The 17125-nt window shown below is 43.9% G+C and overlaps 1 protein-coding gene across 1 annotated transcript; it reads right to left on the bottom strand.

The window, feature by feature from the left end:
* Nucleotides 1–1161: 1161 nt before the first annotated feature.
* Nucleotides 1162–16241, bottom strand: flrt1a (fibronectin leucine rich transmembrane protein 1a). The gene is made up of 2 exons (XM_076020200.1): nt 15955–16241; nt 1162–5456 (listed from the first exon to the last, which is right to left on the bottom strand). The coding sequence occupies exon 2, from the start codon at nt 5365–5367 to the stop codon at nt 3322–3324; it is 2046 nt and encodes a 681-aa protein (XP_075876315.1). The 5' UTR covers nt 5368–5456; nt 15955–16241; the 3' UTR covers nt 1162–3321.
* Between the last annotated feature and the right edge of the window lie 884 nt (nt 16242–17125).

Below are 17125 nucleotides of genomic sequence, written 5' to 3'. Positions count from 1 at the left end.
GCTTTTCAAAAGCCTCTTTATTTGACAACCATATAATTGTTTTTTTTTTTTTTTTTTTTTTTTTAAATCTATGACCTAAATGTCACATTTATTTGCAGTAGCAGCCTGCTGCCAAAAGAAGAAGGAAAAAAAAGATGGTTTTGTTTTTTCTAGATTGATGAGCACATTGTGCTGACTCAAACCTGATCTGTTGTATTTGGATATGTGATTTAGTTGTCAATCCCTTTCAATTAAAAATAAACAATAGCAGTAATTGTTGAGAATTTCAGCTACTTTACCAAACTATAAAGAGTAAGTAGATGTTCCTTTTCAGACCACTTACACAAATGTTTGTTCACGTGCAGTGGCACATGCTGTACATGTGCACCATACATCTGCACATGTGTTTGGCACAATTGTCTTGAATACATGTTCAGAACTTTTTACCTCATTTCACAACACTTGGTTATAACATAATTGTGCACAGTTGGCAACATTTATATATAGATATATATATATTTGACTTTTTTTTTTTTTTATTATCCTAGCCTCAGTACTCTGGGTGTTCTCAAAGAAAGGGTAACATTTTTTACCTTGTTGCAGGAATTTAGACGTGCGCTGTGTGTCCTCGGAAACGTGAGGGTATTGACAGGCGAGGTCACAGGTGCAGCAGGGATCATTTTTGTGTCATTTCACTCTCCGTCGACACGGCGCGATCAAAACTGAAATACACTTGAAATATGGAGACAGGCAGGGCAGTTAATAAACAACCCCCCCCCAAAAAACATTTGCTCTCAACTCACTCTCGAGTTTCAGTACTGAAAGGCCCGAAATCTCAGTCTCTCCTCCATTTGAAACCTTTTGATGAAGTTGTTTATTTGGAGCCAAGGTTATTCAGCCTTGGAGTCTCAGGCTTTGCGTGTCCAACATGCAGTCACGAAGGGCAGCTGCCTGTTGACTTCCACGCTGCATCTCAGCAAGTTGCAAGTGCCTGGCCTCAGGCTGGTGTTGGCCTCATTGTATCCCAGCACTACTCAGGACCTTCATCAAATGGAAATTATATGTAGGCCAGATATTTGCTCAGTTTCTTGAAATAGAAAATGCATCCCTATGTTTCCTTAAGAGCAGAGAGACAGCAACACTATCCTTGGGCATGAGGTGAAATAAGAGGTTACAGTAATAACAAGATTATAAAATTTTTTATTGATCCCCTCTGAAGATGAGTTCATAAAGCAAATTCCACACATATCTCAGATTCACAGAAGTTTCTTTTTCTTTTCTTTTAAAACGCAAGGTTATGGCACCGTAACTCTATAATTTCACCAGCAAAAATATTCATGTGGCTGTGGCCATGATTTTATTTGTACAAATGATGTATGTGACTCGAATAAACCCACTGTAAGGTAGTAACTAGACTACATCAACATTCCCCCAAAACAGAATTAGCTGGGTCAGAATGCTGTTCACTTAAGCCAGTGATTTTGGGTGCAAGGAACAAAAGAAAGAAAAAATACATTCCACTGACATTATCCGACACCACTGTGTGTAATTCTAGCGGACAGAAGAGTCAAGGAAGCACAATTGGTTTCCCCTTCAGAAGCGAACAGTGGTAAACAACCGATGAAAAATATTGAACCCAAAGGTGTGAAGCGGAGTATGACGAACAGATTTATGCATGGCTGAACTCCACCGCACCGTAGTCATCAATTCTTCAGTCTTCATCAAGTCTTTCCCAGGCCCCCTAGATGTTTTTGTACCCACCGTCTCACCGCACCTGTCGTTACATTTATCCCAGTTCCCTGCTAAGTGCTAACACATTTACATTTTTAGTGCTGCTCAGTAATAAAAGAGGTGGAATGAGCGGAGACCTTTTGACATTGCTAAAACAAACAGCAATGAAATCACTTTACTGAGGAGCCCACCCCAACCCGCAAGTTTTCTCACCAGTCCGTCCTTGCAGCCGTAGCCGGGCTGCTGCTCCACAGTGCAGGTCAACAGTGTTACGGTTTGAGTCCTCTCAGTCTCACTCACAGTTCTTGCCCTTATTTCAAGGTTCACTTAATTAGAGTCCGCCTCACACATGAGGATCCGCATTAGTATTTTGACCAGTCTGGATTCTCGGTGAATGCTGTCAGAGCCTTCATTTTGCAGCCAGAAGTCAGCAATGGAGTTCACAGGGTCGGAGAGTCAAAAATGAAAAAAGACTGAATGAGGTTATTTTCTCTACCTGTCCTAGAAAGTCCTGCTAGTCCTTTTGACGGGGTCTAATTTTCAAACTGTGTATTAAGAAAAACACTTTGCTCATTTTGAGAAAATGTGAACCTGGAGACAGCTATCAGGATATTTTCTTCACCTCTATTATTCTATTGTTAAGATAAAAGAAATGCTTTATCAAAGCCAAGTTTCAACAGTCACGACAAGCATCGGGGTGAAAATATTCTTTAAAAAATATTTAAACAGAGACCAAATAATAATAATAAAAAACAGCACATAAGAAAGAAAGAAATGAATCAAGAAAGCAAGCTCTGCAGGATTTGATTACTAAACAAATCACTGATAAAAATAGCAAAGCCTTTCTGAAAGACAGCCCAGTCTGTATCTAAACAAATTATCTACACAACACAAGTGTCGCATCTCTTGACGCAGCACTACAATACTGATTTCAGGTGAATGGACTTGAGAGGTATAACCAAGGCTGACCTGCTCTGATAAGAGCTTCAACCTGTCAACAACTGAATTAAGTAATACAAGCCTACTTTAAGACATGTGGTTATTGGGTTGTTTGAAATAGAACAATTCACAGCTTTACAAAAGCCCTTTCCTTGGATAGCTGGTAGGGCACATCAATATAGTTGAGGCATCTGAGACAATGAATCGATTAGACTACATATTATGTATGAATGGCAAGCAGGAAATAGTACCAGAAAAGTCAGTGTGTCTTTGTGAATTTCATTTTTCAGATGACTGCTGTGCCTCCTGTGTGTGCACTCGGAACACTACTTGCGCTGAGTCTGACCTTTTCTCCATGTATACATTCTTTGCTTACATGACACAGGGAAAGAGCAGAAAAGAAAAAGTATACGGGCCGTTACTAAGATGGTGGAGAAACAGTCAGCTGTGCATTTACACCTTGAGCACAGGCTGCTGATTGGACTGTTCCCACATGGCCTCAGTTATACTTAATCACATACAGTCCTTTCAGTGCAGTGAACAGCAAGTAATTTGGAATGGGAGACCAGAAGAAGAAGGCACAGAGGGGTGCTTCAGAAGTGTCCATGCGAAGGGAAATTGTGCATCTATACAGTTTACCAATAACACTGTGAACAGGATCTGGTAAATACATCATGTGTAACAGTAGTCAATGTCTGGGATTCCTCCGTCTCTATAGCCACGGTTGGTGCCATGTCCAGCATTCGAAACATGATTGGCACCTTTGTAGAGACCGGTGCCATTGGATGGAAATATGGTATGAATGATGTAATCCTCTCGCAATGGTTTAGGCTGCATTGGTTGACATGCTGCCATTGGTGTCATCTGAAACCCTGGACCACGGATCTCCAAGATGGTGTTGTCCTTCTTGGTGCCTGATTCAATGTAATCGTCATAGTTTTTGCTCTTCCGAGCGCTGCTGCGAGTGTAGTGGTCTCGGGGACACAAATGCCCAGTTCTATGCCCGTACCAGCAGAATACACCAAAAATCAGAGCCAAAGACACAATAGCAGTGGCCCCACCAATTATTCCTGCCAAGGGAAGCACAGTTATGTGCTGCGAGTCTGCATTCTCTTCCTCCTCAAGTGGGCTAAGGTCCGAGGTTTCAGCTTTTGCACATACCAGGGACTCTTCTGAGTCAACATCTCCAGAAACTGGCCCTTTCCCTTCTGAGCTAGCAGGGAGAGGCACCATGCAAATAATGTAACCGGAGCGTGGCTGCAGCGCGGTGAGCAGGTATTCTCGGCGGTCACCCCGAACAAGAGTCTCTGTGATTGACCCCATGGCTTTGCCGTTACCCAGACGGAGCCAGCTCAGCCGGAATGAGGAGCTTGGCTGAGCCACACTCCAAGTTACACGGATGCTGCTGTGAGAAAGGGGCTTCACATTAAGAGCTAGGCTCTTTCCCACACCACTGCTACTGAGAGTGTAGTCTAAGGCGGAATCAGGAAGCCCCAGACCAAGTCGCCTTGAGCGAAGGGTAAAGAGAGAACCTTGTGGGGGAGTCTGTGTAGTCGAGCTGTCAAATGCTCCTCCACCTATTCTGTCTTTAGTCCCAGCTGTCCTCACCACTTCACACTCTTCCATCTCGCTGTTGAGGTCTATCAATGGCATGTCCCTTACTTTGTCAGGACTGTGACACGTGAGGCCTCGGACTGTAATGGTGTTACCCCGGGTGTGTAGCCAGTCATACAACCAGCGCAAATTACAGCCACAGTGCCATGAATTACCCCGCACGAGCAGTTGACCAAGACTGTCCAAGTCTTTGAACAGTCCTCTTGGCAGTGTGGTCAGGTTGTTTCCTGACAGGTCCAGCCTCTGAAGTCTGCGCATGCCATCCAAAGAACCACGAGGCATATGAGTCAGGGCATTTTCCTGTAAAGACAGTCGCTGCAAATGGGCACTAGGCAGGTTGACAGGAGGGGTCTGGAGGGAGTTCCGAACTAAGGACAGCTCTGTCAAGTTGGAGAGGCGGGAGAACGTGTCGTCGGCGATGCGCTGGTTTGCCAGAAGGTTTCCATCCAGTACAAGACACCTAAGTGAGGCCAGGCCTCGGAAGGCATGGGTTGGGATAGTGGAGATGCGGTTGTCATCCAAGCGCAGTTCTTCTAGAGAGGCAGGCAGTCCTGAGGGGATACTAGACAAGTGGTTGCGTGAGAGGAAAAGCAAGCGCAAGCGTGGGTTGTCCGCAAAGGCCTGGTCCTCAATGCTGACAGTGGAAATGGAGTTGTCGTCCAGGTGGAGCTTCTCTAGCAGGGGCATCCTAGCAAGTGCACTGCGAGGGATAGTGCGAATGTTGTTGTCCTGCAAATGCAGCTCACGAACAGACGGAGGCAAGTGAAGGGGGAATTCATCCAGTTCATTATCATAGAGGTAGACGACGCGAACAGCAAGATGGTGCTCCAAGGAGGTGGGTAAGCCGGGGTTGTTTATGTGGTTGTTCTGAAGGTAGAGAACGGACGCTGAAGGAGGCAGTGACGGGATGGAGCTCAGGCCACGGTCATTACAGTATATAAAGTCCTCATCACACCTGCATACAGATGGGCAAATCATGTCCCTGTCTCCGATGTATCCTTGTATAGAGGCTGAGGCAAGCTGGAACAAGCCAGCTTGTAGTGTCAACCAAACAAAAAACAGAGGGAGCAGAGCCTGCAGTCCGACCACACCCCTGGGATCCATTTTGTCAAAGATGAGCGCTGTCTTTTTTCCCCCTCTCTGACGTTAATCCTCAAATCAGCACGCCGAGTTGGAATCCTGTGACCACCACCCTAGAATAGAAAGACAAATTGCAGTCAGTTGGGGAGGCACAAATTAATTAGTGAATTTTAGTGGATTTCTAAGAGCACATCTTTAGACCATAAGCATGCTTTCAAAGAGTTAATCAGTGAACTCAGGGAGACGTGCTCATACAGATGGCTCTTTTAGCATCTCCATCACAGTTTTACACTGGTATGGCTTCAAAGACAAAAACAGAAAGAGGCCTGTGAGGCCAGTAACCACCATGTTGAATTTACAACTGTAATCTGAGATTACAAGGCAGCAGCAGCTACAGGGCTAAACTGCAGAGTGTCATTCACTGAACAAACAGTCCAGAAAATCTTGTAGATTTAAGCCTTATGTACAAATATGAATACTTGAAAGAATCAAACAAGCATCAAAAACCCTTCAAACCCCTCAAGTTCAGAAACAGTAATTTATGTTTAGTGATTGAACCAAAATAACTTAGCAAATGGATAAAAAAAAACTGTAAACTCTTTCTGGTTTCCATTTGACACAAGGAGACTAAGTGACTGTAAAATAGTGGGAGAAAGATATAATCTATAGCAGAAAGCAGATTAGACAGGAGGAAATTAAATATTTGCGGTGACTGTACTTGTACATGACCTGTACTCAAAATGACTGGCACCCCAAGTTGTTGATGTTGGTGATTAAGCGAGATGTTTCATAGCAGTAAGTATATTATTGACAAGCAAGATTTGGAAACTGTAAAATTGCAAGACAGTGACAACTTGAGCCTATCACTGTCTTCAATAGCCAGAGCCATTAGTCAAACCTTTAAGGCCCACACAGCAGCAAACACAGTCGGGCTGTACTATTGATTTTCTCACAAATCCAAAGTGATCTGCCAGAGCCAGTCGGCTGTCATGCAGATTACAAGACTCCCAGGAGTGTTACTACGACAGCAAGATAATTAACTAAATAAATTACAACTCTTTGGGGAGTTGAGTGTACTTGTGAGCTTGATAAGAGTGCGTTTGTTCATTTCCAAAATGAAGATTCCATCGACAAACTTTGTTGACATTTCACTCATCCTCAAGCACACTCAATTACCATTAAAACGAAACAGAACAAAACAACAACAGATTCCAGGAGTCGCCCAGCTGCTGTGGGCCGTGGGACATTTGATGTCTATGACCATTGTTTCTCTATTTGAGCACTTTGGAAAAGAAATGGAGGGATTTGAGACCACTTTTTCCCACTTATTTAGTAAGAAGTATTGCTACAAACATGCTAGTCATTAAACTTTAATAGAGCCTTCAGAACTACTTAATGGGTGGGAAAAACAGGAAACAGATTCCTGCTGCACCTGAGTACCAGTCAAACACTTCCAAGAATCATGTTGCACACATGTAAAGCGTTGTGTCAAGGTTTTCATTTTTTTCTGTTTTTCTTTTAAAGGAACTGAAAAAAAGTCTGTATTTTTGGTTTTGAGTGTTAGGCTCAGGTCTATGTCTGGTATTTTTTGCAAAATGCAGTGAGAGTGTTGACTAAGAAGCCCTCAATACATCTTATTAGCAAATGTTCCATTTCTCACATAGAGCTCACAGATGTGCGTGCATCAAACAACACAATCAATCAGTGCTGACCTTAATTAAGAGTGGCTGGATGCGATTTAAGAGAGCCGGTTGTTGTCCGCCTTTATTCCAAGATTTTTAACAAATGGAGGAATAAACAGTTTTTAAAGATTTCTTTGACAAGAAAAAAAACATTTTTTTCAAATGATCCTATCCATTTTATATTCCAGCAACACGTTGTTTATTCTATTTACAAATTTGACCAGACGGATTGTTACTGCAATCAATATTTGTATACCCTCTCTTCTCCAGCATATTGTACCGTAATTGTTTCTTCACTCAACCTGAGACTTGGGAATAATACTGATGCGTCTATAAAAACAATTTTGCTTAGAGGTTTCAGAACAACAAAAGTAGTCATTTGCCACCGTGTAATTTTTTTTTCCCTTTTTAAGTTTTCAGAGCCACGTCTGTCAGCATTTAAACACGTCACCCCTCAGTACTCACTAATCATCAAAAGCCATCTCCGCGTCTGTTTCATACCTCTCACCGCTCAATGCCCCGAAGTGGTGTCACAACACTTCAAGTGGGGTATCCAGGGAGTAAAATTGTCTTTGAAATTCTTAAAAGGCAATATTGTTTATGCACTTTGAACCGCCTGGTACAAAAAGGAAGGAGGCTGAGGCAGTATGGTGTAAAGGCGTGCCTTTGCCCTCGCGTGAGGCTGAGTGGTGCTGAGGAATGGACGACTTTTGAATCCCAGGAGCATCAGCGGCGACTCTGAACACTGGTGTATTTGGGTCAGCTCTGAAAAAAAACAAAACAAAACAAAAAAACCAAGATAGATTCGGTGTGAGATTGAAGTGGTGATCGGAGTCTGAGGGATTAATGGAGCACATTGAGCTGTGATTCTGCGGATTAAGCAGGTTTCTGGGAAGAATAGCAGACAGTCATTTCAGGGCATTTTGTGTGTGTGTGTGTGTGTGTGTGTGTGTGTGTGTGTGTGTGTGTGTGTGTGTGTGTCATCGTGGTTGCTCATTTTTCTATTTATGAAAGGAAATACAAAGAGGGAGCACCGGCGTGCCCTTTGTGAACATTTGCCGCTATGTGTTTGCCTACCCATGCACGATAGCGGCGCAAACATTAACCCATATGGAGACAATCTGTGCGGTTGCAGTCTACATTTCAGTGATCTGTCACAGTGAGTAAAGCAGAGACGCAGGGTAATGTGTTAGCCAGACAGGCCGCCGCCTCAGGCAGAGTACAGTATACACAACAACCCCCCAATCTAATACCGGAGACCAAGACTGGATCGATTTACATGCAGACAAAAAAAAAAAGAGGGGGAGAGAGTGACAGAAAGCAGCTCTGAGCAAGACCTTTCAATCCCCTCCCCCCACTAAGACGGCCACAGAGGAATTGGACGGGGAAAAACAGGAACCTGGATTTCGGATGACCAAAGGGGGTGAGGCAGGGGTTGCAGTAGTTCATAGCTTATCTTGTGACATGTCCATGGGATTTTATATTGACAGGCAGATAATATGGGATCGAGGAAGAGATGACGCAAAGCAGGTTGGTTGCGGCGATGACAGGAATAAAATGGGCTATCTGAGATACAGCAAAATAATGAAAGGGTCCAGGAAAGCATGGCTTATTCCACGTGATTAATCGCAGAGGTTGCAGGGTTTTGCTTGTGCGTGCACATAGTGCCTCTTGTAATATACCAGCTAAGAGACCTTGCCTTTGCTGTAATGTGCCATAATCTTTGGGCCATTAAATCAGAGAGAGAGAGAGAAAGAGAAAGAGAGAGAGAGAGAGAGAGAGAGAGAGAGAGAGAGAGAGAGAGAGAGAGAGAGAGAGAGAGAGAATTTATATACACAAAGAGAAAAAGTTGTAATCCAAACATGGATCTGTAGCGTTAAAAAATAAATAAATAAGTGGGGGAAAAGTAGAACATTTCCTCCTCACACACATTTGAACGACAATCCACTTAATGGCCAGAACGGATGCTAATGTCAACATTTATATTCATTATTAACTCAAACCTTAACTCGTTTTTCAAAATCTATTAAAAAAGTAGTTACATAAAAGTTGGTAATGGAGACTGAGCAACATGTCTTAATTAGTAATGAATTTTCCATCATACATACAGTACATATATTTCTATATACATGTATAGACAGACAGACAGACAGACAGATAGATAGATAGATAGATAGATAGATAGATAGATAGATAGATAGATATTCTGGTCAAAATATTGGTATTATTGCATCTGCTTTTATTCTTAAAAGTGTGAATACTGTGAATACAAGAGACCTGAAAAGTGTGTGATCAGTTCAATAGTTAATCAAAGATCAGGTAACAAAAATAAAACTTGACATGCACTTAGAAAACTAAAGTGAAAGGGAGCTACGTCACAGTATATTTCTCTTACTACAGTGCACCACATTCAGAAAGTAAGTAACTATTCCCCCTCTTCTGCTGTATAGGAAAATGCAGGGCACGACACAAATAAATACTAGAGCCACAGATTAATTGTGCCCTTTATTGCTCTGAAAGTGCACAGTGGCAGTGTTATAAAGATAGTGCAGCGGCTGCAGCCGAGTGTTTGACATAATTCACTGTTGCAGATGTGCAGTTTTCTTCCTGGGGGGGTTTGGTCCGTTGGTGACTTTGTGGCTCACAGTCAAGTGTCGTGATCTATGGCTCCACGGCTCCATGACATGTTTTATTTTTTACAGAGCATGTTCTTAATATGTTGTGCTGTGGCACCATCAGATTCGCTCCTGGTCCCACCCAGTGCAGCTGCAGCCGCTGCGTTTGGATGTGTTTGGATACAGCAGCATCCTTCCTGCAGACAACAGGATTACAGGTAAATCCTCGCAGCATTAACAAAAGGGCCACAGCTCCTCTTGCAGCAAATATGTACACTGTCTGCAACTGTGGGAACAAATCTTACACAATGCCGGCAGCTTCTGGAGAGACGTTTATTATAAATGTTTGCCAACAGCAGGATTACACTGATCAATAAGGTCACTTTCATTTTACCAACTGAATTTATGCAAAATCAACCTCCTTCTCATTCTACACTAGTGAAGCAGCATTATTGATTATCCAAAAGGGAAAAAAATCAATAGTCTCCCAAATACAGCATATTTAGCCTTCTATTTACAACCTGCTGTAAATACATAAGGTTGCTGATAAAAAAAAAATAAATAAAAAGGTGCTTTGTGCTTTGATACACAGCAAGGCAGCAGTGAGGTGGGGTGAACCAAGCAAAACCTCACTAACCTGGGAAAGGGTGTGTGAAGTACAGGTGCCCTTTGTGATATTACAAATAGCAAATTTCATTAGTACCTTCTGTAAAATGTAGAAAAGTACTTCACTTATCAGGCTAAATGAAGTAGGTAGTAGTAATTTGAGTTTTTCCTTCATTTCTGACCTTTTAGATATATGAATAAATACACGTTTTCATCATGTAACTGTCTGAGGGCACTTAAAATGTTTACCAGTATGAGTATAAGCAGCTACTTTTTATATAATGTTTCACAATAATTATATATAATATAAATGTATATTTTAATGTACATCCTAAAGCAATGGCTGAGTGAAAATAGGGCCACTAACAACATGACATCATCCTTAGTACCTTCTCTCATCAGTCACATGAAATCTTCCACATTATTTAAAGACCTCTGTTTGCAACGTCCCGACTGCTGTCTCACACCTGCTCCTTTTGAACAGCACTTTAATGGCCACACAAGCATTTAGAGCACAGTGTCGTAACCTCACTGCGCTCCCCTTTCCTCCCGACTGCATCAACAGATTAATTTGCTCTTTGTAATTTGAAATCACTCCCTCCCATAAACTGTGCTTCCTGCTTTTGTTTGCTAATTAATGACGCATCTGACCTACATGCCTCCTGATTTTATAACTGGGGCCATTTGGAAAAAAACAAAAACACAAAGGCTTACTGCGGTAGATTTGCTGTTCCGTCACATTTGCTGCGTGATTCGGGGAGATAGCACAAGCTGTGCAGGCTAAGAAAACTTGAAATGTGTCAGGCTGTGTCACTGGTCATAATAGAGTCTTTGATCAAGCCTGCCTGCCTTCTCCAATGATTTGAAATGCTTTCAGTGCCGCTGGTTTTTTTCCCCTCCTCTCTCCTCTCTCCTCTCCATTCTGACTCTGTTTTACCAGAGAGAGCGAAAAGTTTATTCTTAGGACAAGTCTCCATTTGAGAAAACATACTTGATCATTTTAAACGGGACTCACAATGGCAAATTTATCTCCTGCCTTTGAGGCGCGGAGTCAGCCTGTGGTTGTCACGCTTCAGCTGGGACTCTGATTGGATTTTTTTTGTGAGAAAAGGAGAGGGGGGAAGCTTGGTTAGCTTAATTGGTTATATTTGAATTCAACCCTGACAAGTTGCAATATAAACAGAGGGCTGTGGGAGGTCCCCCCAGCAACCCCTGCGCTTTCAGGGTGAAAATGAACTGCCGCACCAGGACAAACAACCCAGGAAACACAGATAGCATCGAGGTAAGAACCTCTCTCCATCCTTGACACCTTTGTAGGGCTGTCAGGTTATGTCTGGCAGCCAGACTGGACCACCAACACCTCTGATAAATGAGAACAGCAACCGTTTCCAAGAGCTGAAATGAAGTGAAAAATATACGTGCCCCAGAGTGTAAACTGGTCCTTGAAATAAACCTCATGCTGTAAACACACCAGCCCAGAAAACATCAGCAGCTTGATGAGGCAACCAAATCTGTTCCCTTTCAAGTATTCTTCAATTATTCCTAGCTATTCTTATTCAACACCATGCAATACAGTTTTGGTTTATTCATTCATTTATTTATTTATTTTTAATCGCAGCGTGGCTTTTGTTGATAAAAATGTCTTTTGGTAACAGAGGCATATGCTGCACAAAAGCAAGAAAGTCACAAACTGACTTTGGTGTCACAGAGTAGAGGAAGGAATAGCTAACGCTGCGTTATTTATTTATGTTACAGAATATATTATTTTCATGGATTATAGGCAATATTTCATAAAGAAAGCCACATGAGGCAGGTTTGACAACTAGATGAATTTGGAGTTTCCAATTCACCTCATGTCCTGTTTTTGGAGTGCGGGAGGAAGCGGCAGGTCCCGGAGAGAAGCCATGCTGTCACATGGACAAACATGCAAACTCCATGCTGAGACGCTGCGGGCCCAGGGGATCGAAGCGCGACCTTCTAGCTGCGAGGCGACAGCGCAAACTATTCTCCTCTATTGTTCTCGAGAAAAAACGACTTCAACAGCTCCGAGGCTGCTGCTGCTGCTGCTGCTGCTGCTGCTGCTGCTGCTGCTGCTGACCATACGGCAGCTTCCCAATGCAGCAGTGCTGGTGCCAAGCCAATTAAGTGGTTATTCAGAAACAAAGTCACCATTACGCGACAGAATTAGTCATGGTTTGTTGACGAGTGATGGCTTGTTATTATTATTTTTTTCTCCAGCTTGACAGAAGCCTCGTTAGTGGGACTTCCTTTTTAAACAAATGCCCATCAAATCCACGGGAGCCATATAAATATGGTTGTTTATGTGTTTATATCAAAAATAAATGCAATTATCTTTAATAAAAGAAAAAAGGAACACACCATCAGTTGGATGACGCTGTGTTGTTTGCTAGGAGTCCTGCTGGCGAGATACCACCACTGCACCAGCTGACTGAGACCGCTGAAGACCACCTCTGCATGATGCCACCGTATTTCCATGCAGGCACATGCGCAGACAACGAGGAAGCGTCTCTTGGCATGCGGGCTGTTGTGCGGCGCTTGTGGAAGGACAGGGGGAGTCCATAAACAAAGCCGCTGCACCCAGTGACTGCTGCACTATAAATAAAGTTCAGGTAAATAAAGAAACGTCGGCTGTGGGTGTTTTTACAGCCGGGCCATATCTCCTGCTTCAAAAACAGGACATCTTTCCCCTCAATCCCATTTGCATTTATATTCCTCTGTTGTTTTGCAGAAGCTGGTCAACCCACACGCAACCTCACAGGGTTTTTCCTTATGCCTGTGTGTTCCTGCCTCAGGGCACTGTGACACAGCACCATGACATTTGTGGCGGATGGTCACCTCAGGCGTGAAAGCGTTATGAATTGCGATGGGCTGCTTTGCCCAACAACAAGTGTTGCTGGTGGAGCTTGAAAAACTTTTGAAAAATCACCTGCACCTTCTCGGGGACGTGTGTACAGCCCACCTACTACAGCACTACTTAGTTAATACCACTGATAACACTGATACAAGTCTTCATGTAAGAGTGTGAAGAGTAGAGTGGTAATGTGAGGAACCTCTTTTCCATCCATCCATCCCTCCATCCATCCATTTTGCTTCTTTCGGCTTCTTCCTGCACTCAGGGTTATGGGGATATTTTCCCTAGATTCAATTCATTCTGCTTAAATTGTTTAAAAAGTGTCTCTTTGTCTGCCACGTATACGCTTCTACAAAAAGTTTATAAGTGCAGATTGACTTCTATACTTTTAATAAATCCAGTTTTACTCCTCGAGAGTTCCTCCTGCCATTAAAATACTAAAGTGTTCCCCATGGTGCGAGCATCCATGCAGACGAGTTTTCCCCTGACGACACTTTACACCCAGCGCTCCGCCTGGGGACCCATCAGAACTGGCAGTGCCGAAATCCAGAGGGCCAGAGTTTCTCCGGACCCATCGTCGGTCCACTTTCCTTCCCACGCTCGCGACTTCTCAGCCCACGATATTCCTGCTCATCTCCCTGTTGGCCACTTTGGAGATCCGTCGTCTCATCAACACCTTCCAAACACCAATTGGCACGTCGGATCTTTGACGCTGCACCGTCCAAAATAAAAGCGTGTCGCTGCCTGTCCACGCACACACACGCGCGCGCACACACACACACACACACACACAGGGTGGACATGTGGGGATTCAGCACTCGAACAGAGTGCTTCAGTGTGTAGGTAGGAGGTGTGTTTGTCTCCCCCTCTTGCATCTGCTGCTGCTGCTGCTGCTTGTGGAAACCACGAGTGGACTGACAGAAGAGCCTCTCTCTCCCTTTGTGTGCCGCCGCCGTCCTCCCTCCTCTTCTCACATTAGTCTGGGGCCCATCATCGGCGCTGCCTTCACAAGCGGCGCTGCCTAAATGGACGAAGAAAGCTCTCTCGCTTGCATCGCCACCTTTATTCAACCGCGTATTCATTTCTGTGGCATTGGAACGTGCCATCGCTTCTCTCTCCCTTTCTCTCTCTCTCTCTCACTGTTTTTGCTTTTCCCTTTCATAGCTCTCCGCCTTCGTGGAGCACTTGCCCCATCCTGTTTTAAAGCCTTCATGCTGCCTAAAGGGAAATTAAAAGCTGAAATAAATGGTATTCCTTTGACGGAATAAAAAAAAACAAGCGTTAGCCACAATTAAAATTCACTTTCCGCTAACAGGATACCCTCCACAGGCAAATTGAACCACAGAAAACAATTTGGGGCCTGTTAAAATAAATTGAATTTGTTTGAAAGGTGGAGAAGTGGTTGACATGCGTTCAACAAAAGCAAATGGAAACTCTTGAAGATTCGTTACTGTGTTTTCCTACAAGTTGGTGGATAAATGCACACATGCCGCCTCCGGCAGCTGAAAAAAGATCCAGCTCGGCGGTGCGCTCGACTCTGACTCAGTCTGTGTGGGCTCCTCCCGCGCCAAACACCATATGTAGGAGTGTCGGATCTAAAGCAGGAGCCGCTCTGAATCTCTCGAGGCGCCGGATCTTCACGACCCGAGTTTCACCCCTGGACGTGGTTGAGAGTTGCTGCAACGATCGGCCCCTCCCAGTCGCAGGAAGTCAATGTGGGGAACGTGACGAGTTTCTTCATGAATTCTGTCTGGCCGCTTAAATGGGAATTATGGGCCGTCTTTTGAAAAGTGAGGACATAAAAGCGGGTCCTGCCTTTGGAATTGGAAAAAAAAAAATCCCATGGAGGCGGCTGGGAGACGGCGTCCACCTCGAAGAACGGACCTGTGGCAGCGATTCAGCGAGTTTCATTAATGAGCGCTGCCTTTAAGTGCGACCTTTACTGATTGCTTTGTTTGGCCTCTCTCCCAAAAGCTGAAAATGAGGGGGATAATCGGGCCTTATTGCTCACTGTTTAAGCATTGATAAGTGTTGGTTTGTTTAATGGCTTCGTTTATCTCTTATTTAATTACTGCCACCATTTGCGAGAGAGGTGCATCCAAGGTGCTTTTCTGGCGTCATTCCGACTCGCTGAAGCCCGGGAGCCTCGTGACTTTCAACTCACACTGTCTGTGTGTGTGTGTGTGTGTGTGTGTGTGTGTGTGTGTGTGTGTGTGTGTGTGTGTGTGTGCGTGTGTGTGTGTGCGCGTGTCTGTCTGCACTGAGGAAATATGGTTGCGGGTTCGACTCTGACCTGAGGTCTTTTCTTTCTGTGTGGATTCTTGCTAATCTGAGTGCGTATGTGTGTATACAAGTATAATAAAAGTAATTTGGTTTTCCTACCCTTAGAACGGTTCTCATATGTTGAAATATATACATAGAGTAATAAGGATCTGGCTCCTAGTTAGCTGCCGTCTTGCGGCACCATTTTGTAAGGAAGCCCAGTATTTAAGGAAGCCCGCCTCAATACGAAACATGCTGTCAGGCGCCCCCTTAAATACTGGGCTTCCTTCAAAATTTTACACACTGGACCTTTAAATCATTGGTTCAAGGACTCTAATTGATTTGTTTTTGTTTAAAAGTCAGGGAATTGATTACATAGCTCTGTATACAGTTTCTCTTTTAATTATTTTGATAATTATAAAGAAAAAAACAATACATCAGCTGGGGGAATATTTTAGTTTGTTGTGAAAGTCTTACTTGAGGCTTAATGCGGCATCTGAGCCACAGTTTGAGAAGAAAGTCAGTTTGAGAACAAGCCGGACATCTTGATTGCACTGATGACTCGAGCACTTACTTGCTGAAGTGGGGCTGCCAGGGAAGTAGGTGGTGGTGGCGCTGCTGCTGCTGCTGCTGCTGCTGCACCATTTGCACTATTCCAGCCAGCTCGACTCCTTCAAAGTGTGCAAACACTCCCCTTGCCTGGCTCCCTTCCGACACGCACTGGGTGAAAACCCAGCGAGGGTGCTGCAAGGCGAGACGATCGGGGGCCGCGCTCTCGCTTTTTGTCTGGAACGAGACTTCTGCCTGCGTTTTTATGCTGGGCTTTGATGTCGACTCGTCTCCACCGCTGGCTTTAGATCCGCTCCCTGCGGAGAGAAAAGGGGGACACAGAAATCAAAATGGTCCACTGACCATCAGAGCCAACCATATGTCACAGTTTTTGGTGAAACTGATTTAAGTACTCGCCATGTATTTAAGGGTACATCCCCCAGCATGTAGCATCTGTTTTTAAGCCTTTGGTTTCTACAGCTCTGGAGGAGGATTTAATGATTTATCAGTAATTTATTGTCTTTCCAATGAAAACAATTCTTTGTTTGTTTGCTTTGTTTTGTTTTGAGACGGAATTTAATCAAAATATTAAATAAAAGGAGCCTTGGACTCCCTTGTTGGCTTAAATACTAATTATAAAAGTATAAGGTCAGCAAGCAATAAAAACTCATTAGCTTTGATTTGATTTTCCATCAAATTAAATTCTGTTCTCTTTCTGCTGCGACTGCACGACTTTGGCGACCATGTACATAGCAGAATCAAGTTGACGGATGGTCCCAGTGTCGGGTAAAAAACAAAAGGAGACTTTTGCCCCGAACATCGATAAACAATACTCTCCTCTCTCATCAACCTCTTGCACACACTTGGAAGATTTCATCGGATGCTTGGAGAAGAAAGCAGCAAATAACTTTTGACACTTTACTTCACCAAACACCAGCAACTATTCTGTTGTTTTTTGTTTTTTTTCCCCAGACGGGGTCCTTGAAACTCAGCCAGCAGCTCCTCCACCCTGATCTCTCTCTCCCCCTCTCTCTCTCTTTCTCTCCCTCTCTCTCTCTCTCTCTCTCTCTCCCTCTCTCGTTCTCTCTCTGTCTCTTCCTCCACACCGATGCCGATCGTGACATCGGCTGCGTTTTGACACAAGACAGCACACCATCTTCCTCGCGGTCGGCTCAACTCACCCCCCGTGTCAGCGA

This window comes from Nelusetta ayraudi, unplaced genomic scaffold, assembly GCF_046127955.1.
Source record: "Nelusetta ayraudi isolate G7.1 ecotype Tasmania unplaced genomic scaffold, CSIRO-AGI_Nayr_v1 ptg000011l, whole genome shotgun sequence".
Taxonomy (NCBI): domain Eukaryota; kingdom Metazoa; phylum Chordata; class Actinopteri; order Tetraodontiformes; family Monacanthidae; genus Nelusetta; species Nelusetta ayraudi.
This window is presented reverse-complemented; position numbering and strand designations above follow the sequence as displayed.